The 22890-nt window shown below is 41.8% G+C and overlaps 3 protein-coding genes across 3 annotated transcripts; 1 reads left to right on the top strand and 2 right to left on the bottom strand.

Annotated features, from left to right (window-relative positions):
• Window positions 1–3873: 3873 nt before the first annotated feature.
• Window positions 3874–10752, top strand: galnt5 (polypeptide N-acetylgalactosaminyltransferase 5). Its single transcript, XM_084544594.1, has 10 exons — window positions 3874–5227; window positions 5310–5476; window positions 5769–5888; window positions 6765–6900; window positions 7639–7758; window positions 8285–8402; window positions 8487–8816; window positions 9154–9234; window positions 9555–9707; window positions 9940–10752. The coding sequence occupies exons 1-10, from the start codon at window positions 4263–4265 to the stop codon at window positions 10078–10080; spliced, it is 2331 nt and encodes a 776-aa protein (XP_084400720.1). The 5' UTR covers window positions 3874–4262; the 3' UTR covers window positions 10081–10752.
• A 164-nt stretch (window positions 10753–10916) lies between these two features.
• ermn (ermin) lies at window positions 10917–12144 on the bottom strand (the record flags this gene model as incomplete). The annotated part of the gene is made up of 2 exons (XM_084545426.1): window positions 10917–11497; window positions 11580–12144. The coding sequence occupies 2 exons, from the start codon at window positions 12142–12144 to the stop codon at window positions 11115–11117; spliced, it is 948 nt and encodes a 315-aa protein (XP_084401552.1). The 3' UTR covers window positions 10917–11114.
• Window positions 12145–15054: 2910 nt separating this feature from the next.
• On the bottom strand, window positions 15055–19334 carry cytip (cytohesin 1 interacting protein). The gene is made up of 8 exons (XM_084544072.1): window positions 19004–19334; window positions 18600–18649; window positions 18372–18426; window positions 18160–18262; window positions 17425–17518; window positions 17250–17316; window positions 16920–16986; window positions 15055–16693 (listed from the first exon to the last, which is right to left on the bottom strand). Exons 1-8 carry the CDS (start codon window positions 19169–19171, stop codon window positions 16218–16220), a joined length of 1080 nt encoding a protein of 359 aa, XP_084400198.1. The 5' UTR covers window positions 19172–19334; the 3' UTR covers window positions 15055–16217.
• Between the last annotated feature and the right edge of the window lie 3556 nt (window positions 19335–22890).

The following is a 22890-nucleotide window of genomic DNA, read 5'->3' as shown; positions in this document are numbered from 1 at the left end:
GCAGAAACAGCGTGAGAAAGGTGGTAATTCAACTGTATGATCAGCTCATAGTCAAAATCCTAGAAACATGTGTCAGTAAATCACACCACAATTCATGAAGACTATAAACCGCAGCCTCAATTGACAACACAGTTGCATCAATGGCTCTGAATAGTGTAACCCTTATGAACCAAAGATTTTGTGCAGGACTGTTACAATAGCACACATTTGTTGTTACTAGTGTACCTAATAAACTAATGTATTTGTACTAGAGAATTTTATAATTGATAAATTATCCAATTTCTTGTCGGTTTTCTGCCAATTAACTCAGCCCAACTGCTTTACGTGCAAGACACAAAAACGTGTTTGCGTGCCTATTGTTTCACTGCAAGTGATGTCACCATGCATGGAAATAGCCCTTCTCTGCCTTGCTAGTGTTTCTTAACCCTGTGCCTATCCAGTTCAGACAAAAGACAATCAAATTTACCCAATGACGCCATCGTGAGTGCAAATGCAGAAATCGAGGAATAAATGAATAAATTGCCCGGTGGATGGAGCGTATAAGCTCGTACATGCATTGCGAGGCTCGGGGGCTATCCTGAGGCCAATCATTTAGCTAACACACTAATGAAAGTGTGTGTAGTGTGGCTAAGGGCAGCCACCATGGGAGGTACCACTCCCCTCCCCTCCTCATGTTGGGGACTGTTAATAGGGTGGATGGAGCCAATGGTACTCCCAAGAGAGGCCTGCTGATGAAGAGGAAAACCTGCCGTTGCCTGCACTAATCACTGCCTAATAGCCGCATTAACACAGGTTTTACAAATGTGACTGTACATGTGTGTAGCAGCACGCGGCAGGAATACAGAAATATGTTGATTGGAGAATATATTGACTTTCTATCCGTGGTAACGTCCATAATTCGCCACCAAAGATATTTGATACATTTACAATTTTGTTTATTAGTTTTAGTCCATGTCATTAAAATGTACAATCCATAGTCCAAATGTAAACTAGACTAAATTCCATGCCTCTGAATATAAAAAGTAGTTCACAAGCATTGAGCTGCACCTTTTGAAACTGTCCTTTGTTTGTCCTCCTGGCAGTCAAGGAAAAATACAGAACCAAAGACTTGATTATTTAATGGAAGGAAAAAAATATAGAAATTCTCCTGCTTCTCCAGTGCTGCTGTTCTCCGTTTTGTAACCCAACGCTGACTATGTTGGAGTTTTGAGCTGTCAGATGAAACAAAAACATCACATAAACATAACACATATACACAGATCAGGCATAACATTATGACCACCTTCCTAATATTGTGTAGGTCTCCCTTGTGCCTCCAAAACAGTTGTGACTCATCAGAGAATGGACATGGGCCTTCTGAGGGTGTCCTGTGGTGTCTGGCAACAGGATGTTGTTAGTGGGGGCCTTTGGGTCCTATGGGTTGAGGGGAGGGGCCTCTGTGGATCATCCCTCAGATACTTGATCAGTTTGGGATCTAGTGAATTTGGAGGCCAGGTCAACACCTTGTGCTGCCTTGTCATCTTTTTTGAGTTGTTCCTAAAAACTATTTTTGTCTGTGTGTGCCTGTGTCAGGCTGCAACCTGCTGGGGATAGCTGCTGCCATCAAGGAGTGTCATTGCTATGGGGTGGGGGTGCTTGATCTGGTCTAGGTGGGTGGTACACACATAGTACAAAAAGTGTGCTTTAACTTTAACTGAGACTTTGGAAAATCTCACGGATTTTCTAAATGATTTGTCACTGTCTAAAATCAGCCATGGATTAACAAATTTGAATCCTATTAACTGAATATAACCTCGCCTACAATAAGGGCTATATTTGTCAACAGCACCCATATTCTACAGAAATTACCATAGTGGCAAATCAAGTTATACTGCATATTAAGGTGTGTATGTGCACTATCTTCCTGATCCTTTCTGACCAAACCTGCTTATGACAAAATAGGCCAATAAGATACTATGATGTCAGAGTAATAAACAAAAAGTAAGCAAACAATTTAAGACTTCAGACTTTATCAAGACCCTGCCCACATCAGACACTGCCCAACCGCACGCCGCTCACAGTATAGACTGCAGTTTGACACCGACTGGCTTTAGACTTGGCGCTTCCGGTTTAGACCTCCAAAATAAGGTTCTTACTGTAGACAATTTGATGCACTCTCGGACTGGTCAATTTAAAAAGAAATCAAGATACATTGACTTTTTTATATTTGTTTTGGAGTTTTCAACCATATCATGCTGCCCTCATCTGCAGGATTCTTTATGGGTGTTTTCTAACAAGGAAACAAGCTTGGACTCAACAACTTAGTAGTGCTCAGAGTCAAGATGGACCTTTCTAAGTGTCTTTTCAACCATGTTGATTCCGGATCCAGATGAAGACCATGTAATTTAGACCAAAATAAAATCCATTGGAGTGTGTGTGAACTTTGAGCCAAAGCTGGAAACACCAAATGCAAATGTTCTGTTTAATCGAATTGATTAAATACACCAATCAGGAGCAGCACCTCTAATTCTTTAGTATTCATTCATAACACAATGACAAAAGCATTCCTTTCTCCTCTCTTCTTTTAATCTCCACTAAAATTAATGGGGTTTTTGGTATCATGCAACGAGAAAAACATTCTTATGATGTAGAAAGACCTATTTCAGATAATATTTGTAGCTAAACTGAAATTATAATTATTAATGCATGCATGTGTATGTAATATAACTTTAATATAGCAGTTGTTAAAGTTTTTTTTAAACCACTCACTTCATATACTGATAATGGTGGATTAGTGATTAGGGAAGTGAGAAGCAGCCTTGGGACCAGCACTGAGGACCCAAAGCTGCTGAGGAGCCTTAACTAAGTGCCTAAAAAAACTGCTCCCCAGATGCCTTGCATGGCTATCCACTGCTGCAAGTGTGCTCACTTCCTTGTATGTGATTACACATATACATTGCGAATAATTTATTTGATATGCTCTTTGGATCACTGAAGTTTTACCTGAGTCTAAATGCTGGTCTGTCAACATTAGTCACATCACCATTTGGGTGCTGTTGTGGCCAGCACCCTTTTCTCCGCTGTGGTCTGCTGCGTGAGGAGCATTGCAGCAAGTGACACCAACAGACTAAATAAATTGATCAGAAAGGTCTGGCTCCGTCACTGGCTGCAGACAGGAGACTTTAGACTTTAGAAGGTGGAGAGAGGAGGACGCTGAAGAAACTGTTAGTGATTACGGATAACCCTGATCACCCTCTCCACCACATAATAAAAAGACAACGGGGCACCTTCTCCAAAATGGTCAAACAACTTTGTTGTCTCGAGGAACGCTACGGGAAATCCTTCCTGCCTCAAGCCATCAGTCTGTGTCATGCCCCATCTGTGTGTGAGAGATGATACCGACTCATTGTTAACGACACATTTTGCACATGGTTGTTTTTTTGGTTGGTGTTAGTCATTTCATTTAATTTTTCTATTGTTATAGATTATTTATGGCATGCTGGGTGCCTGTACATTGCTGCTACAACAATGAAATCTATCTATCTAATACAGCATCATTTGTGTATTTGAAATATATAATTAACTAGAAACCAAAGTTAAATAACAAAAAAGCTGATAAATAATAAAGAATAAAAAAGTACAGGAAAAAAAGTATAATGAGTAGTCAACAGTTGATAATTCTTGTAGCTCAGTGTTGAGTAATGTTTTTTATTCTACATCTGCCAGAAGTTGAAAGTTTTATTTTGAAGGCGGAGCACCACTTCCTGTGCCACTTTGGTCTCACACTGTCTTTAACTCTGCCCAGGCCGAGACTTTCCAGCCAATCTGTTCAATCAGTTTAAGTTGCTGCCTCCTCCTCCTCCTCCTCCTCCTCCTCCTCATACCACACAGTGAGAGTTAAAGTCGTGTCGTGGATAGACCCCTTTGACGAAACCGAAACACTTCAGCCGAGTTTGAACGAAGAGAAGAGTTTGCTGACTTCTTCCTCGAGGGGGACAGACATAATGTCTCCGGGCGGCTGGACGTGACCGTAGCGTTACGGTATGGAAAAATTACCCTTACCTTTGTGCTGCTGCGCCATGTCTGACGCTGCCGTGTCTGTGACTGACAACACAGCGACCGCTCCGGGTGATACTAGTAGCATGCCACGCAGGCACCTAACTTCTCCAAAGTTAACGCAACTTCGCCTTCAACTCAAAAGTGGCCATTCCTTCAAGGCTCTTTGACGCATTTTTCTTTCTTGTTTTAATTTCCGCTTTGGTTCCTTATTTAAAACTGTCAGAATGATGAAAGTTAGAAGATACCTCAGGGGCAGTGGGAGGGTGCTCGCGTTTGTGTTCGTAGCCTCTGTCATTTGGCTGCTGTTTGACATGGCTGCACTCCGCCTGTCTATAAACGATGTGAACAGTCAGCTGCTCAAAGAACGGGTGATACGAGAAAGGGAGGTGTTCAAGCAGCAGTCCAGGGTGACACAGCTGATGAATATGGGCTTTAAACACCCTGTGCAGAGGGTGGACTTGGCTGCTACGCACGCCGGGAAAGGAGCGCTCAATCCGGCCGTGAAGCTATCCAACGTGTACAGGCGCGGAGGAAAGCCACGGGCTCAAATGTTGCCCCAAGGAAATAATGTTCTCAAAAGTGACTCATCCAAATCTCTAGCTTCTAAACACAGGGATGGAGGTGCCTTATATAGTAATATCACACAAAAGCAAGGTGTGCCTGCAAGTAAAAAAGCAGTAAACTTGGATCTACATGTTGATAAAGTAACCCAAGTGCCTCCAACCCAAAAGATTAAAGCAGACCATGCTCATGATTCAAAAGCGAATGAAAGAGCTAAGGATGAACACACCAAGGCTGGAACAAAGCAGGCACACCTTGCTAAAACAACACCCCGACAACCTGCCAACAAGGATGTGAACAGGAAGGAGGTTGGCGTGGAGGAGAAGCAGGTCAGGAAGAATGATCTAAATGCAGAGAAGAAACCCCCGAAGCCCGCAGCCAGTCTCCAAGCAGGAGTAAACAATACCACTACTGCTGTCAGAAAGCCAGGTGTCCACAAAGTGCTTTCTCTGGATATGACCCACAGTCCCAGAGACGCTAACGCCTTGGGCCAGTACGGTCAGGCCGTAATCGTTAATGGCGACCAAAATGCAGAGGTGAGAAAGAGGTGGAACGAAGGCCATTTTAATGTCTACCTCAGCGACCAGATCCCAGTGGACCGGGCCATCCCTGACACCAGGCCCGATATGTGAGTCCTGCACCTTCTTCACGTTCCCTCTCGGACTGCTCCGAGTTAGGAACTGAATTGTACTTTTTGTTGTGTTTTGCAGATGTGCGCAGAATCTGGTCCACGACGACCTACCTTCCACTAGTGTGATTTTCTGTTTTGTGGATGAAGTGTGGTCAACACTACTCCGCTCCGTGCACAGTGTGCTCAACAGGTCTCCGCCACACCTCCTCAAAGAGATCATTCTGGTGGATGATTTCAGCACTAGAGGTAATGGTGTCCTCAATTCTACATCTACTTTCAGTATTTAGTTTATTCTTAAAAAACTTTAGCTACTTTTAAGGTGAAGAATTTACACCGTGGATAAGCTTTTAAAATAAAACACGTTTTTAAAGATTGAAACAGTGGCTTCCCACCAGTTTGGCTTCGGACGTCTTACAAAATGCACAGTAGTGAATCACATGACACGTTATTTGACTTAAATTAAAGAAACAAGTCCAAACAATGTGTGTCAGTGTTGCTTGCGTGCATTTTTTTTAACCCCTCACCTTTTCTCTGGCAGAGTATCTCAAGGGCCAGCTGGATGAGTACATGGCACAGTTCCCCAAAGTGCGAATCGTTCGTCTAAAGGAGCGTCAAGGCCTGATCAGGGCCAGGCTGGCCGGAGCTGCTGTTGCCAAAGGTAAGGACGGATGGAATCAGTCTCTTTTTTTTTTTTCTTTTCAATACAATATGTATAAATGTGAGTGCATCCCTGAGCGAGCTCTGAGTGGGAAACTAGTTTAAACACCATGGGCAAAAGTGTGATTAGAGTACCACATTGTAATTGATTAATAGTGTAATTCTATTATTAGAACTAATATCAGCCTCTGAAACATAAACTAAACTTGTAATATAAATTAATTTAATATATTTATATTATATGTCTTTGGTTTTTCCTTCTGAGTGATTTACTCCTCGTTATTCAAACTGCGGTTTTGCTGTAGTACCCTGTATTTGTTTTTAAACTTACAAACGAGCCTATAAGATATGAATAATGTAAACAGATTTCAAGTCAATTTGAAGAATCATTTACAGAATCGTAAGGCCCGATAATAATGTTAAGAGAAACATATTTAGGCCTCTGCCCATTTATTATAAAGATAAAACATGTTCCCTAGGCGGAGAAAATGTAAATAACACAGATTGTTCCATTGTTATCTCTATCTGTAAGTCTACATTGGGAAAGATAAATGCATATTATCAAAGGGTCAAAAGTACAGAAAGTCTGTGTCGTGCTAATCAAAACTTCTTGGGAGGTTGTTTCAGCTGCACTTGTGGGACAAATTCTGAATGTTTATTTACTCATCAGCTTGTCTCATACAGCACTGAAACATGTGAGCATAACATACTTATAGTGAGTTGGACAACTCCAAGTATGCGTCCACTGACTTGTGTATTTTTAGCAGTGTTGTACGCATGCAAATAAACTGATTGTCAAGCCTCTGTTCAACTGTTTTACATGTAGATGTGTCTGTTTGTTTTACTGCAGCAGGATGTTTGCTTTACTCTGTTGCAGGTGACGTTCTTACCTTCCTCGACTCCCACATTGAGTGCAACGTGGGCTGGCTGGAGCCGCTCTTAGAGAGGGTTTATCTGGATCGCAAGAAGGTGCCCTGTCCAGTTATTGAAGTCATCAGTGATAAGGACATGAGGTGACTGGATAATATCACAATATACTGGTCCAGTGTGTAGGATTTGTGGGCATCTAGTGGTGAGAATGCAGACTGCATCCAATTATACACCCTTAGCAGGAAGGCTGATTCATAAGGTTTAGAAGGTTCCTCGTTGTTTGCTGAAATGATAATTGGTTGAAAGCCTAGCTTGAACTGGAACGGGGATGACCGCAACAGAGTTCAGCCTGAGAACCACAACAAAGCAAAAACACACACCATGGCATGTGGAAAGCGGAAGGACCAGCAATAGCACAAGCATGGACAAGAATAGCCTGCATTTAAGGTTGTTCCACATATTTCTGACACAGCCACCAACTGCAAGGGGCAGCGGACAGCTACGGCACAGCACCATTAGCATGCTGACTGTTAAAGAGAAAAAAATAAATATATCTGAAAGGTCCCCTCTAGAGCCAGTGTTTTGTTTATTCGTTACTATGTTAGAAATGTGGCTGACTGCTTGCTTTGTGAATATAAAGGGCCCATTCAAAGCTAATGAAACACGATTTCTATTTTAAGGTGATTATGCAAAACCTAAAACATAGCTATAAAGATTACAAGCAGTTTCAACCAATAGATCCTGTAACATCCTACACCCTGGACCTATAAGACAAGCCTTGTATGGGGTGTAACGATCTTCCTAGAGAAATGTTGAAAGTTTAATATAATAAAATGTCATTTTGATGTTGTAACTTGTGTTTTGTCTCTTTTTTCCCTCAGTTATATGCTGGTGGACAACTTCCAGAGAGGTATTTTCAAATGGCCTTTGGTGTTTGGCTGGAGTCCTGTACCAGATGAGCACATTAAGAAGAACAACCTGACCATCTCAGATCCAGTCAGGTATCGTCTTCACTGCCTTTTTTTCTCCACGTTGTTTTTTGATCTTTTTTTTTTTTTTTACAGATACTTTTGCCCATAGGCTTTAACTTTAAGCTTTGGAGTAGTCTCCCTGTAAGCCTGAGGTCTCTGGACTTAAGACATTAAGATAGTGTGTATGATTTTACATCTTTAACTCAACAAAACACAGCAAAGAACTTCTGGCAACAAAAGGCCAATTGTGACGTCACCTTGTATCGCCTGTGTCAAAACACTCTGCAAAGCCTACAGGCAACGGTCTGTGTAAGCAGCTAGATAGCTGTAAAGGGGTCCCACTAGTGGCAACAGCACATGACACGCCATAAAAACCAGGGTTACGCTCAACACCAGGACACGTCAGCTGGGTGTGCCTAACTCATGTTTTAAATGCCTTATCTGTTGTTAGCTTTGTTTTATATATTTGTATATGACTGTGAAGCTTTAGGTGGAGGGTTTATAAGTTAACTTTATTACTAAACTAATCTCTATTGGTTATTTTTTAACCTTGCAGATGTCCTGTTATGGCTGGGGGCCTTTTCTCCATAGATAAAAAATACTTCTTCGAGCTTGGTGCCTATGATCCTGGCCTGGATGTGTGGGGTGGAGAGAACATGGAGATTTCATTTAAGGTATATCACTCTCCATAATAATTGTTCCTCAGAACGTTTCTTCACCTGGCTACAAATGCTCTGTCCACTCTGTCATTTGAACAGATCTGGATGTGCGGAGGAGAAATCGAGATCATCCCCTGCTCTCGAGTGGGACACATTTTCCGAGGACAGAACCCTTATAAATTCCCCAAGGACAGGCAGAAGACGGTGGAGCGTAACCTGGCAAGGGTGGCGGAGGTTTGGCTGGATGAGTACAAGGACCTTTTCTATGGCCACGGCTACCACCACCTGCTGGATAAAAAGGTCACTGACATTGGCAACTTGACGGAGCAGATCGAGCTGAGGAAGAGGCTCAAATGCAAAAGCTTCAAGTGGTACCTGGACAATGTGTATCCGGACATGAAAGCGCCTTTGGTCAAAGCTGAAGGCCTGGTACGTGGATGCTTTACAACAGACGGCTGTTGTTACGCTGTTCAGATTAAACATTATCTGTGTTTCTCTAAATGATCGGTTCAAATGATGGCTTGTCATGGTTTGGTACCATAAAGCTATTGTTTCTCCTCTGACACAAACAGAGGCTTTAATTATGCCGTTTTTGAACAAAGAATCACTGTTCGTTAACGTCTGTGACAGCATTATGTCGGGATTCACTCAAGTAACAAGAACAACAACAATGGCCATTTTCATGTGATTTGCTTTGTCACTAAACAAATGTTTACAGCAGTGTGGTTTCACTTGTGTGAAAGTGTTATTTTATGTTTCTTTGTAGGTCTTCAATCGTGGCTTGAGGAAATGCCTCGCTCTGCAGAGCAGCTCTTTATCCTTTGAGACGTGTGACCTCAGCAAGCAGGTAAGGTTTATTTTATTCTCCCTGCAAAAGACAAGTTGTTTGCAAAAATTCTGTAACTGAATGATTTTTATCCTTTAGTTTCTCTGAGTAAAATTCTGTAGATAATACGCATGTTTGTGGTCGTCACTGGGATAAGTGCAGTCAAGTCTGAGACGGGACTCAAGCCACGATAAACAAGGGAGGAGTCCAAAATGAGGCCAAAGTCTTTCTCAATGTGGTGTTTCTTGGATTGAGATCAGCTCCGCTGAGGCGTCCTCCAGAATCTTACAGTGTTCATGACATATGGCATAATTACATGCCTCTTCTTCTCTGGTATTCAGAGTCAGCACTTTAATTACACCTGGATGAGGCACATTCGGCAGCAGGACCTGTGTGTTGCTCCTCAAGGGAAGGGCAGTGGCTTTGCTTTACAATTATGTGACAGCACCGAGCCCAAACTCCGCTGGTTCCACAAATCCTCCAACTCCGCTCTGGTAGGTCGACTGTGGGTGTGCCATTTTCTTTGTCTGTCTGTCTGTTTTTCTTTCCTTTTACTACCCTGTCATTTCAGGAATTCTTATTCTCTGTAATTCAAACATCAGGGTTGGCCTGCCTCACATCAAGAACTTGGTTCTGTCAGTTGAAAATCAATATAAAACAATCAAGGAGTGTTTAGAGGCTTTTGCTCATAAATTATGTGTCTTTTTTTTTTTCTTCTTCATGAAGGCTGAGCACTTCATAGCAGAGTTTTCCTCCCACCACATGTGCCTGGAGGCGGAACCTCAGGGCGACACTCTTCGTCTCAACCCATGTGAACCCAGCAACACCTTCCAAAGGTGGCAGTTTACACACTACCACGCACAGTGATAAGACCTGAAATGGGTTTTATGTGTCAAGCATGCACTACAGAAACCTTAAGTGGCTGCGCACTACAGCACGGACTGCCCAGCGGAAGAAGGAAGCGCTTTGGTGGCAGTAATATGCGGGATATAAAATAGATTGCATGGGATTATGTACCAGAGGAAACAGATTTGGACCTGGGCTTTCTCAAAGTAGGACAGCTCCTGTATGCTGCCATTTGATGTTTTTTTTTTTTTTTTTTTTAGAACTTGGTTTCAGATGTCTATGGGAGAAAAATAACTGACCAGTTCTGTACTACAACATAGGCGAAGAGAAAGGTGAAACGGTGCCTCTTAGATTTTCTCTACTGGGACAATTTGTGTAAGAGCATAATTTTTTTTTTTTTTTGGTGAGACGTCTTATTTTTCAAGGTGTCCTGTGCTTTGAGAAGTCACTTGGGTTAAAGGGCTGCCTCTCCGGTTTTTAATGCTGCATTTTTGACATTAAGATTTTGTTGTGAAAGACCGTCCCTTTGTATGATTTTTATTTTTTTTGTCACTAGAGGGAAGTGTTGGTTCAAAACACTCAATAAACCTGTGCTGTGATTTCATGATCTTTGTTACCTGTTATCAAACCTTTTAAATCAAGTTGGAAAAGCTTTTTCTTAAGAAAGTGAAAGAATGTAAATAAAATGATTTATAAAAAGATTAACAGCATTTCTTTCTTTCTTTTTTTAATCTTCTAGCCATTTGCACAAGTATATTTGTTCAATTAATCACTTGAAAATACTCCAGTTAAGATACAGAAGCTCTAATACACACAAAGTTATTATAGCAAGTAGACTTAAGGAGCACTGAGTGTATTTACCTATTAGTGGCCTTACATAACATATAGATATTCCAACATCATCAAATTAAAAACACAAAGTGCCTCCATGTTTTTTTTTTTGTGAGATATGACAAGCTGAAGCTTTGCAGGTTTTTAGAGATTTTTGATCAAATGTGTAAACTGTGCACCATATTAAATGTTTTGGTCATGTTCATAAGTCAGAAACCAAAATCTTACAGATTCATTATCATGTGCTCAAAGTCCTCTACCTTCTGGCGTGTGTTTCCTCTGCGGATCCTGCGGTAGGACACTGTGCTGTATTTGGAGGAGGTGAGGTGGTTGAAGGATTTCTGGAGGCCGGTTGTTTTCATCAGAGGCAGGGTGGAGTAACCTGGGCCGGGGTTTTGATGAAAGCCATCCTGGATGTGAAAGTTGTGTTCGGTTTCTCGGTTCACCTCAAGCGGCCTGTTGCCCGATATCTGGAGGTCAGCGCTAGAAAGCTGTTTTGGCACTTCTTCCCTGTTCAGTCCTGTGCAGCTCTGCTTATTAACGGCATCAAAGACGGAAAGTGTCTGAGCCTCTAGCATCCCCTCTTCACCCTCAACACGTCTGTTCGCTGAAAAAAGGAGAAGGAAAATCTCTTTTGCAGATTCTATCAAACGATTTGAACAATTTTACTAAACAAATATTCACCATACCTTTTTCTAATGGTGTGTTTAGCTCAGGTTGTGTTTGCATGTCTGCGATGCTGCAGTTTGGTTGCAGAAATTCTCCACAAGCTCTCGCAGACTTAACAGGAGTTAAGTCAGACTCTGCACCTCCTTCTCCGCGGTCTGATGCTTGCATTTGTTCAGTTTTCGGTGTCTGCAGCATTTGGCATTCCTCTTCAGTCCAGATTCCCTGATGGGTCATATCCTTCTCCATCTCTGAATTTTCTTTGTCAGTAATGACTTCTGCTCCAGGATCGTCCTCCTGCTGAGGTTCAGCAGATGCCACACTGCAGAAAAGTTTTTTGCACTTACTGGAACCAAATTCCCACGATGTGTTATCTTTTCTGTCCTGATGAGGCTGTTCCTCGTCACTGTAGAACACAGAGTCATCTCCCTCCTCCAGTGACCACACGTCTCGTTCCTCAGGCTCCTCCGGGACCTTTGAGGCCTCGAGATTGATCCCACCAATGATCTCCAGCACCTGGGGCGCCAATGCACCTTCTTCTTCTGCTCTGCTATTTGGGGTATTTGGAGATATTGTGCCGGCCTCCATGTCTCTAGTTTTCTTTCTCTGATCTCGCTGAAAACAATGAAATGCTTCCAATGCTCTTTTTTGTTGTTGTTGTTGATTCAAAAGTTAAAATCAAACATTGTCACATCATGTTTCTGTCAAAAGAGCCAAGAGAAACTGCATCCCGCATTTCAGCACTAGGTCAGGCTTTGTAGTGTGCTCTCTAGTGCTAGCACCATGTAAGTGTGCGTGTGTTAAAACACTGAAGAACGGGGCTTTTGTTGCAGCACCAACAAAGGTTCATTGTGACTCTGCATGTGGAGCGATTGTCCTCAATCTCTGCTTGGTGACCACCTTCCCTCTGTGACACTTTGAGTCTGGATTAACATTCTCCTATAAGTTTTCTGTACTGGTTGGCTGATGAAAAGGCACATGGTTCTGCATGTGTGTTGAAGTAAATCCCTGTTGTACCTTGAGTTTTAATAACATAAAGAGTTTAAGGTTTTAAGGCGATTGAATTGCTGCTATTACATTCTTTAAACTTACAGTAGCCTACGTAAAATCACCTTCTCCACGCAGGAGTTGAAAGTCCACTTAAGTACACACGTGTGTTGGACTTTTTACTCCAATATTTTAGAACAGAGTAGCAAATACTTGTGTTTTCTCTTGGTCGTTTATGCTCATTTTGTGCGTACTGCCTTCAAATCTGATTGTGTTTACGAAAAAGATCCACACGAATAGCGCCCTCTTGTGGTATTTACAATTTAGTAAATGGAATTTTGTACTTGTTATTGTAATTTAGTCCTAAAGAGTTGTTTTTCATAATTGTATGACTTGTCTCAGACTTCTTTCATTATGTCTTTGGAATTCCCACGTAAAGTTATCAGGCTGTTAGCGTGCAAATTGTTAGCCTTGTTGGTTTCTAGCCCTCTGATGCATTAATTATGAAAGACTGAGTCAAGAATTTTTTCTTAAATGTTTTTTTTCTTCTTGGGGCACGAAAAATATGATCTTTTCAGAGAGTTACATACATGTCCATTCCAGTTGACTACATGCGCCTGAGCACTCAATGTAGACCCTATGAATTCAACATATTTTAACACATTTTCACACATTTTAATGCTGTACAGTCCTATTGTTTAGGCCTGAATAAGGAAACAAATGACACTCTTGAAGTAAATCACAGTAATATCTTCAGTTCATCAAACCTAGGCTGCATAAAAATTCACAAAGCATCCAGGGCACAGTTGAGATATACACCGAAATGCAGCCCCTAACCCTATACACTGATCATCCATAACATTACGACCACTGACAGGAGAAGTAAATAACACTGACCATCTTGTGACAATACAATCTTCTGCTGGGAAACTTTTGGACCCTGCATACATGTGGATGTTACTTAGATATGTACCACCCACCTAGACCAGACCAGACCAGACCAGGCACCCCCACCCCATAGCAATGCCATCCTTGATGGCAGCAGCCATCCCCAGCAGGATGCAGCCTGACACAGACACACACACAGAAACGGTTTAGGAACAACTAAAAAAACATGAAGAACAGCACAAGGTGTTGACCTGGCCTCCAAATTCACTAGATCCCAAACTGATCAAGTATCTGTGGGATGATCCACAGAGGCCCCTCCCCTCAACCCATAGGACCCAAAGGCCCCCACTAACAACATTATGCTGCCAGACACCACAGGACACCCTCAGAAGGCCCATTTACTTTCCAGTCTCCTCGAAAAGGAGGCAAGTCTCCATCAAAGTAGTTGTCTCGGAATTTCAATTTCAGTGACTTACATCCAAAACAGTCACAAGAAGAGGTGACGCAATTACACGAATTGTGTTAAAAATATCCTCGGTGATGCATGACATCCACTTCAGTGGACACATGGTTTATCGCAATTTACTACTTATCTGAAATAAAATTTTCCAGAATAAAAGAATAATAGTATTTCTTGTATTTGTTTCTGTATATCAGCATATTTTTTACCTCTAGAATTCTTCTGGAATAGAGTAACTGAATAAACGTCAATGAAGTGCAGCAGCAGAGAGCACTCTAGGGGCTGGTGTGTAGTTCTACGATATGGAAACCAATTGCATTTAGGAGAAAATGACTTTTAAATAGCCGTCCACTGCAGCGACCACTATGCGTCAGAGGGCTAGACACCAACAGGTGCCTCAGAGTGGTTTTCTCAGGACTTACAGCTGATGTTACCACTTGTATTTCAAGCATTTTGTGTACACGACTTCCCTTTTTGTAACCTGAAGCTCACAAGTTATATGAAGGCTGAGGGAGGAGGCACTTCCACCACCAGTAGGCCGTCCTGGACACTGACTGAGCTGCCTGCGTTTGTCGCTGAGCTCAGTAAATTTATCCATGCGAAGGGAGAGCGTTGTTTTTACCTTTTGTCATTTTGCCAGGCTTAATATTTTAGTTAGTGACTTGAGTTGGACCACCTTTGCTTTTAATTTTCAAGTCAATGATAATTTACTTGACTGTTGTGATTTCATTTCGGCTTCTCTGACTCATCTGTCCATCTCTGGAGATGTACGTAACTCCAGAGGTACAGAAATTCTTGAATTTCCCGCTAGTGATCGTAAAAATACGTCAGATCTATCTTGTGATCATTTAGTGGAACTCGACCCCTATGTTGGGAAACACCGGTTTGACCTATTTAACAAAAATTACGTGAATCAGTTAAAAGTAGCTTCAGGTCAGTCGGCAGTGACATGCTACATGTGTAATAAATAATAATATATCCGTTACACTTTACTGCAGAACCAGTTCTTTTTCTTTAAGTATATTTTGCTGATAATGCATAGGCACTTTTACTTGTACTGTATGCATGGGAGTTTGAATGCAGTCTTTTAAGAGGTGTAAAAGAGCATTTTTACATTGAAGAAGTGGTGCATTCTTAAAATGTTTGTGCATCAACATAAATCACTGAGTGCAAGAAAAGTCAGTTTAATTGATCATAATTTCCTGGTAACCAGTTGTAGTTGTAGCTGCAACAGGAAACTGTAGAATTGAGACTCCTTACAGGAAATAGGTGAGGTTACTGTTCTACTGCATATAAAGCTTCATCATTTACAATCCTCTCTGCTTTTGCAATATAATACCCAAGTCTGTTCATGGGTAAATACCCTCAGTAGGTTGTTTTATTACCAGCACTGTCAACAGAAAACTTCAGTGTAGCTCACTGAAGTTGCACCTTTCTGTTGAAATTGTACCTTCATCATAAATGTTTCGTATGAAAGAAAACACCGGTGTATGTAAGAATGTTTATTATTTTTTTAAAAGCCTTTTTTTTTTTTTTTACAAATAATCTTGATTTGATTGCAAAGGAGTAAGCATGGATCAAAAACACAGTCTTTACAAAGTTGCATTCCATCGCCACTTAAAGTAAAATATACAATTTTCTAAACACCCAGAATGCACGAGAAACCGTTTCTGTGTCCCTGAGCATCGAAAGTAAGTTGTGTCTGAATATATATTTTGTATATGGAAACTGCTAGGTAGTACTCTCATACCCACATCCTGTTTTTAGTTGAGAAGCCTCCTGTATGGTTTAGAGGTTTAGTTTTGCTTCCTTGCACCTGAACGTGTTTTAAGCACTGCTTGAAATATCTCACACTAAAATCAATGTGTTTTTTTTGTGTGTGTGTATAGCTCAGGTAAAAATCGGCTCATTACAAAACACAGGTTGCTACATGAATACTGTCGCTGCAATACACTCTGCTCTGATTAATGCTAATCACACTCTGTGATTATCACACAGAAAAAAAAAATAACATATATTCAAGTCAGAAGGATACGTAATTGCATCTATTTTACTTTACAATCTCTTGCAGTCTATAAAATGTGTACATTCATTCAACACTTCGATTTCCATAATGCTTTTGTGCCACAAGTACAGTACAGGCTAAGCAGTGAGCCAGGCTCACCCTAAAAGGCTCAGAAACTATTGAACTTTGACATTGACAAATGCCAAAACAACTGTCTTCTCTGTGTTCTCATGAAGGGTTGACCCAGTCTTAAAAGTGTGGTGAAACTTTATATTACAGAGTCCATGTCTCTATGACACAAAGCAGCATGTGGATGACAAATCACGGATTGTTTGTTCCCGTCTCCTCCTCTTCAACTGATCTTTGGAGTCCTGGAATTAACTTGAAGATGTGTTTGCGCACACTGGTTCTCCTGCTTTTCCTGGGCAGAGTCCCAAACAAGGATGAGATTCTCGTTTCGTCCCAGGAAGGAGAGAGGGAGCTGCTGCTGCCGGCCAGACTGGAGTTGCTGGAGCGGAGGGATTGGTGTGCATAGCTGGAGGCCGACGAAAACCTGCGGGAGCTGTCCTCCGAGGGAAAGTCTCTGGAAAAGAAGCAGCCATCGTCTGTGGTGCTGGCTGCGCTGCAGGGACTGGGTGAGTTCAGGTCCCCAAACACACTGGCTTGGTCACTGTCGTCTGTCATCCCGCTCCTGTAGCTACTGTCGCTGGAAAACCTTCGGCCACAGCGGCCGATGGGGGAGCTCAGACTGGCTGAGGAGTCTTGTGAGAGGTGGAGACTGCTGTCATTTAAATTAACTGAAAAAAACAACAAAGTCCCTGTTAGAAAAATTTGCAGCTGCCAAGAAATTTGCTGCAGGAAGTTCGTCAGCAGCATCTGCTTTACGTTCATTTCTCAGGGGAATACCATCTAAATTATCTCGTAGTTTACACTTCAGCACACTTCAGAAATCAACTTAAGAGAAACGACAATGGCTGTGAGAAAGGAAGTGCTGTGGTCTGACAGCTGAGCTTGACTTCTCACCTCGCATTAGACGCTTTTCCTGTAATGTGAGTGCTTGCAGCTCCACCAACTTCTCACGTAGTGATTGCTGTGTGAGCAAAAAAAAAGATAACGTTCATATTTCCAGTAAAAGCCTTTTTTATCTTCAAGCTGTATCTTAAAGACAACATCTGAGCATCAAAACACGCGATGCCCACGTTAAAGTGTAGTTTAACGCAGTAGGGTAGCTGCAGGTCAAGCTGTAATTAACTAAGGTGCGGCTTGTATTCAGCCTCTGCGGGCAGCTTAATGCAACCACACATCCGCAGCACGTAAACAACAAACATGAAAGGGGCCTGAAGAGAGACACACCTTGAGCAGGTTCATCTTCTTCTCCAGCTCTATCTGCTTCACTACATTCCCACAGACAGTCTCCATCCTGGAATCACATGAGAACGCACAATTACGCACAGAAAGTGTTGTTAAAATACTTTGCTTTTTTTCCCCTTATGGTTGCGTGACCGTGTAGGAAGCTGCCGTCACTCACTTGAGACCGTTGGTTGATTCTCTTATGAGGTCAAGTATGTGCTGATGAGAGGATCCCTCAATGCTGACCCCGTTGATGGTGACAATAATATCTCCTATGACAAATGACAAAAAAAAGGAACTGATCAGTTGCAAGAAAACAGGGTGTTTTTACACGTTATAGTATTTATGTGTGAGTGGTGACAGTGGTATTAATATCATTAACTTATGACATATGCTAATGAAGATACTCCACCACTGAGTATTTTTACACTAAGTATCAAATGTATTGTGTACTAAAATGGTGCATGTGGATTCATTTTACTGCCTGATTCATGTTCATGTTGCATTTTACTGTTGATGTGTAAGGTTGACATCAACTGTTTTACATACTGCCAGGTAGTTTAATCTGCAGCAGTGCATCATATTCTATAAGATCTTCAGTGATCTCCAAAACGTCACGAGCTCAGAAAGTTGTTTGCACTACTGCTTGTTTGCAAGTTTGCAGAAGAACAAAAAGCCTTGCTGTATAGCTGAGTGGAAGAATAAATTTGCCTGAAATGGAAAATAATCCAGTAAAGCGTCTCTGATTTGTTCTCAAGTGCGGTACTTGTGAACATGTCTTCACTTGCACCCCACCCCTGTGCGTAGGTGGGTATACATGCAGAGTTCACATATCTGGTAAGTGACAAAAAAGTGTTGTTTTTATATATAGATGTGTGAGGTCTATAGGGTGGGGACGCAGTGGGTGGTTCACCTGCGGTCAGGCCAGCATTCTCGGCTGCGCTGTCCTCCTGCACCTTGCACACGAACGTGCACATCTCCACTGCTGTGCTGTGTTTCGGCCGCAAGCCATAGGTCTGCAACAAGAGACCATTTTTATCACAAAGCATGCTAAAACAGTACATCGTGTTGACGTTTAAATACAGTTCGGTGCAATTATAGTTCAGTAAACATGATCCGTCTTACCTGAATTTCAAAACCAAATGTTTCATTGTCTTGCTTTTCTAGTATAATCGTCGTCCTGTGCAAGAGAGAAATGCAAAATCTAATTAGTTTTCTGTGATCTTAGAGAAGCTTAGAGAAATTCATGGCAAAAAGCAAGAGAATTTAAGCACACAGTCGTTTACATGTAGTAAGGCGAAAGCTCAACATGCAACTCTGTGAGAAGTTGCACATCGAGTCTGGCATTCGTACCTTTGTGGGTCGGTGTAATCAACCAGTGTGTTGGAGCGGGTTTGTTTGGTCTGCAAAAGGAGAAAATGCAGAATTCCTCTTTAAACCAATGTAACAGATTTAACTTTTAAACCTCTCAGAAAAATATAAGAAGTAACCCGTGGTGAGAAAATATTAATCCTGTAGTGTAAAATAACTGAAAAGATTAAAGACTTTTGTTAAGATGCACGGTGCTGCTCTGCAACATGTTTGGTAGTAAATCAGTGAACTCCTTTCATCATAAAATACTACTGTATAAAAATATATCAGGTCTATTTTTATTTCTATGACAGTGTTTAAAGATATGCAACTTAAATTAATAAAGTGTAAGTATTTGCTTTTTATGTAGGTTCTAGTTACATATGTCACTTGAGTTATTGTCTTACCTTGCAAACTCTGGGCAGGGTGCCTGTGTTCTGCCGCTGTCTATCACTGTTCCCCCTCAGTGAGCGCCGGTACCACAGAGAACTTTTCTTCCTCAGTGTATTATCCAGAATGTAATTCTCCTGACTGCCCTGGCGTTGAAGTCCATTGACATTCATGGTGGACTGCATGGTAGAGTGGTCTTCAAAGCACCATCATGTCCTGCTGCAGCAGCTCTTCAGTGATTGTGTGGTCCTGCCCCTGCTGTGCAGCCTCAAGTAAAATGTGTCAGAGCGGAAATCCACACCACGTGATGTTGTGGTGGACCCGCGTCTGCAGCCAGCAGTCACGCATACCTACCTTCCTGTTCACCTCTTTTAACTCTTCTCTTTCTTGTGAAGTGCTGGTCTGCTGTTTTAAAAAGAAAAAGGGGGATAAGCTGTTTTGTAAGAATCCCCTTCAAACAGTCCCTTTTGCCTTTTTGCCGTCTTAGCAATTCGATTTATGGCCTGTCAGAAATCAGTAATGCATGACAAACTGCCACCTCAGACCGCCACCACCACCGTCTGTTTCCAGCCTCTCTCGATTTCAGTTTCTCAGTGGGCTAAGCTGCAGTCTGAGCCTGATTCCTGTGTTCTGCCAAGCAGGGAGACTTGTCTTATGAGGACAGACAAAAGGCTGATTTAGCTCCAGGCCAGTGTCACGCTCCCCAAACAGACAGCATGGGTCATTGGGCCGAAGGCATCAGACATGGTTGGATCAAAAGAAAAATCACACACATGCAGGCATGCAAGCAGTCAGAGACACTATGGCTGAATCACAGCACACAAACCTTCACAAGGTGTAGCCTGGCTAAAAGAGAATATCATCTTTTACAATGTACAAAATATGTTAGAAATGCTTTGCACTACAGCACAGTACATCAACACACACGAAAGGCTTCTTAACTAACAGACTGCCCCGCAGCAATCCACTCTGCCCCACTGACCCTCAGCAGCACCATTGGCCAACGAACCACGGGACTGTCTGGAACACAGATATCCCATTTCACAGTACATTGTAAATTCCAGTTCACATTTACTTTAAGTACAGAAAACTATTCATCTGAGAGCAGCCCACTCACTCTTCCTGCTGGAAGTAAAGAGAGAGCAGAAAAAGCTTCAGCGAATATGGATGGAAAATACAGGCTTGGCTGAACAATCTAACCTCGCTTTTTTTTTCAAAATGTGATTATATATACTCACTAGACACTTCATTAGGTATACTAATCAAAATGTATGCATTTTAATATAACAGTCTTGCGCTAAATCCTGCTTCGTGACTGTTATTATGTTCGGTTAATGCTGAAACAGTGTATGAAAGGTGGTAGTTCAACTGGAGGATCATTTTGGAGGATGCTGTTTATGGTGCTGTTAAACTGGATTGGATTAGACACAAAGGTGTTTCTATAATTTAGTCTAGCACACTGACTAAAGTGGGGTTGTCAGAATAATAGAAACATGTGTCGGTACAAGCACTGGTGCCTCACAGTAAGAAGGTTCTGGATTCGAATCCATGGGCCGACTGGGCCTTTCTGTGTGGCATTTGCATGCTGCGTGGGTCTTCTCCGGGTACTCCGGCTTCCTCCCACCATCCAAAGACATGCTCGTTAGGTTCATTGTGATTCTAAAATGGCCATAGGTGTGCATGTGAGTGAGAATGGTTGTCTGTCTCTCTGTGTTAGCCCAGTGATAGATTGGCGACCTATCCAGGGTGTACCCCCGCCTCTCGCCCAATGCCCCCCCCCATCCCCCCGCGACCCTTCACAGGACAAGTGGCTACAGAAGATGAACGAATGAATGAATGTGTCGGTACAACACAATACAGTTCAGTAGTACTACCAACCACAGCCTCCATAATGAAAACACAGTTTAAAACGAATGCTAAATACCATAGAAGCTGAGATTAATGCATTCATTTTCACTGTGCATGTAATTAAGTGTCTAGTGCATGTATGTGCAGTATTTCTGAAGCAAAGCTTGCAGCCTTTAACTGTTGCATCCTTTAAATTGGCTAAAAATAATTTTGAAAAGCTAAAACTGAATGATTGTGATAATTTTTTGGCAAACTGTTGCCTCCAAATGTGCCTCCTCTGAATGAAATAAGCTGACACCGTGTGACCTTCACTTACGTGACAGACATCACATTATTGTCGGTTAGAGCAACTCACAGCAAAATGAAAAGGCGGTGACTCATCTGTGTAGCGCTCAAGGCTTCAAGGTTACAGCTTTATTTCCTCAGGTCTAACGGACACTAACTAGCAGCGCACGGTACAGGGGGAGCGCCAGAACAGAAAGCCCAGATGAGTCATGCCAGTATGAGTACAAGTGATGGGGAGGATAAAAAAAGAGATAAGTTGATAAGTTGCTACGGGAAATTGTCCCATTTACACATCTCTGCAGTTTCGAAATTACAATTCCAAATGTTAATTTAAATAAATAAATAAAGAAGACGTGAAAGCGAAACACTCCATGTAAAACAGTTTATTGACCCACTGATATGACATTTCTGTACAGAATAAATAGTGCAAAGAGAAAAGATACAACGCGGTGGCATGACATCCACATCAGCAACGACACGAAACAGTTCGACATAAATGAAATGTATGGATCTAAACGAGTGGAGGGTTTAAAAATCAGACGTAGGTCTTCTTTTATGAAAGCTGTGTCACATTTTGTTTAGAGTACGCTCTGTTATATACAATACAAAAAAAAAAAAAAATGTTAGAAATTGCACATGGTGATCACTCCTCTTTGGAATGACTGATAAGTGTTTTTTCACGCTTTGCCAATCGTCTCTGCCATGGATCGACTCTTACAGAAGCAGATATGACACGGTAGAGGACACATATACACACTTGGCTCAGCGTAACATAGGAAAAACTATTTATCCATCTACGTTGTAGGTGCTCTTCAATGGAGAGAGGCAGGGCCCGTCTTTTTTTCCCTGTCTTTATTCTTTGCAGCACAGCCCCGTGGTTCAATGACAGAAGTCAATTCAAAAAAAGTAAAAAAAAAAAAAAGACATGAAAACTGATATCTGCCAAGACAGCATTGAGCTTCCGCACGTCGCTTATTTTAAAGAGGCCACACTGCTGATGCTACATACAGTATCAATGAGAAATCATGACGCCTTCCTAGCAGACATATGTTCATACCGTAATGTGTGTCAATGCTGATAGCAGCTATGTGGAACTATGTCAATTGCCTCAGCAACTAAAGAAACAGGATGTGGATTTGTAGAGAAGAACGAAAAACCTTCGTTGCGTGTTTTTTTTTTCTCTCCTAAGCAACAGTTTCACAAACTGGTGCAGTGATTAATTTGATTCACATCTTGAAACACCACACGCGATATGCAACACTTGCAGACAGACACACACATATTGGTTCATACAAAGCGCGCGCGGCGTACAGATTTGCCTGACTGCACTTTCCCTAAGCCTGTTATGTCAAGGCTTTGCAGGCCGCGTCAGGCAGCGGCATCAGTGACCCCAGTGCTCCCCTGGTGAAAAGTCTAACACTGATTTAAAAACAACTGTTAGCATAGCATCATATCGTGCTACATGTGCATCGACAGCAGCCTTTTGCTTTTTTTTCGTGTGTAGTGTCAGCGCTTCTGTGTTTTACCATCCTATCTTTTCAGATTTGTCTCATCGATTAAATGTATTTTATGTACTACCGCAAAGCAGTGTCTCTTAAGATGTAAATCACGTTATTTATTACTTTCCCCTGCATGAAACAATACATACAACTCTTTGAGCCAACGTTAGCAGGACTGAAATCTTCAAATTTACGAATGAGCTTTTGTTTATGCAGACTGTCGTGCAGCGATCAGTCCTTAAGGTGCAAAAATATATAGTAGGAATTTATAT

Source organism: Chelon labrosus (assembly GCF_963514085.1).
Source record: "Chelon labrosus genome assembly, chromosome: 5".
Classification (NCBI taxonomy): Eukaryota; Metazoa; Chordata; class Actinopteri; order Mugiliformes; family Mugilidae; genus Chelon; species Chelon labrosus.
Note: the sequence above shows the minus strand (reverse complement) of the source record. Positions and strands in the feature narration are given on the sequence as shown.

What these genes read in the sequence shown, in the direction of transcription:
- galnt5 (XM_084544594.1), top strand. Translation starts at nt 4,263, where the DNA reads ATGATGAAAGTTAGAAGATACCTCAGGGGCAGTGGGAGGGTGCTCGCG. An exon ending in GGATGATTTCAGCACTAGAG is followed by an intron (nt 5,477 to 5,768) that starts GTAATGGTGTCC and finishes TTTCTCTGGCAG; the next exon opens with AGTATCTCAAGGGCCAGCTG. An exon ending in CGGAGCTGCTGTTGCCAAAG is followed by an intron (nt 5,889 to 6,764) that starts GTAAGGACGGAT and finishes ACTCTGTTGCAG; the next exon opens with GTGACGTTCTTACCTTCCTC.
- cytip (XM_084544072.1), bottom strand. Translation starts at nt 19,171, where the DNA reads ATGCAGTCCACCATGAATGTCAATGGACTTCAACGCCAGGGCAGTCAG. An exon ending in GATTACACCGACCCACAAAG is followed by an intron (nt 18,427 to 18,599) that starts GTACGAATGCCA and finishes TCTCTTGCACAG; the next exon opens with GACGACGATTATACTAGAAA. An exon ending in GAATGCTGGCCTGACCGCAG is followed by an intron (nt 17,519 to 18,159) that starts GTGAACCACCCA and finishes CATTTGTCATAG; the next exon opens with GAGATATTATTGTCACCATC.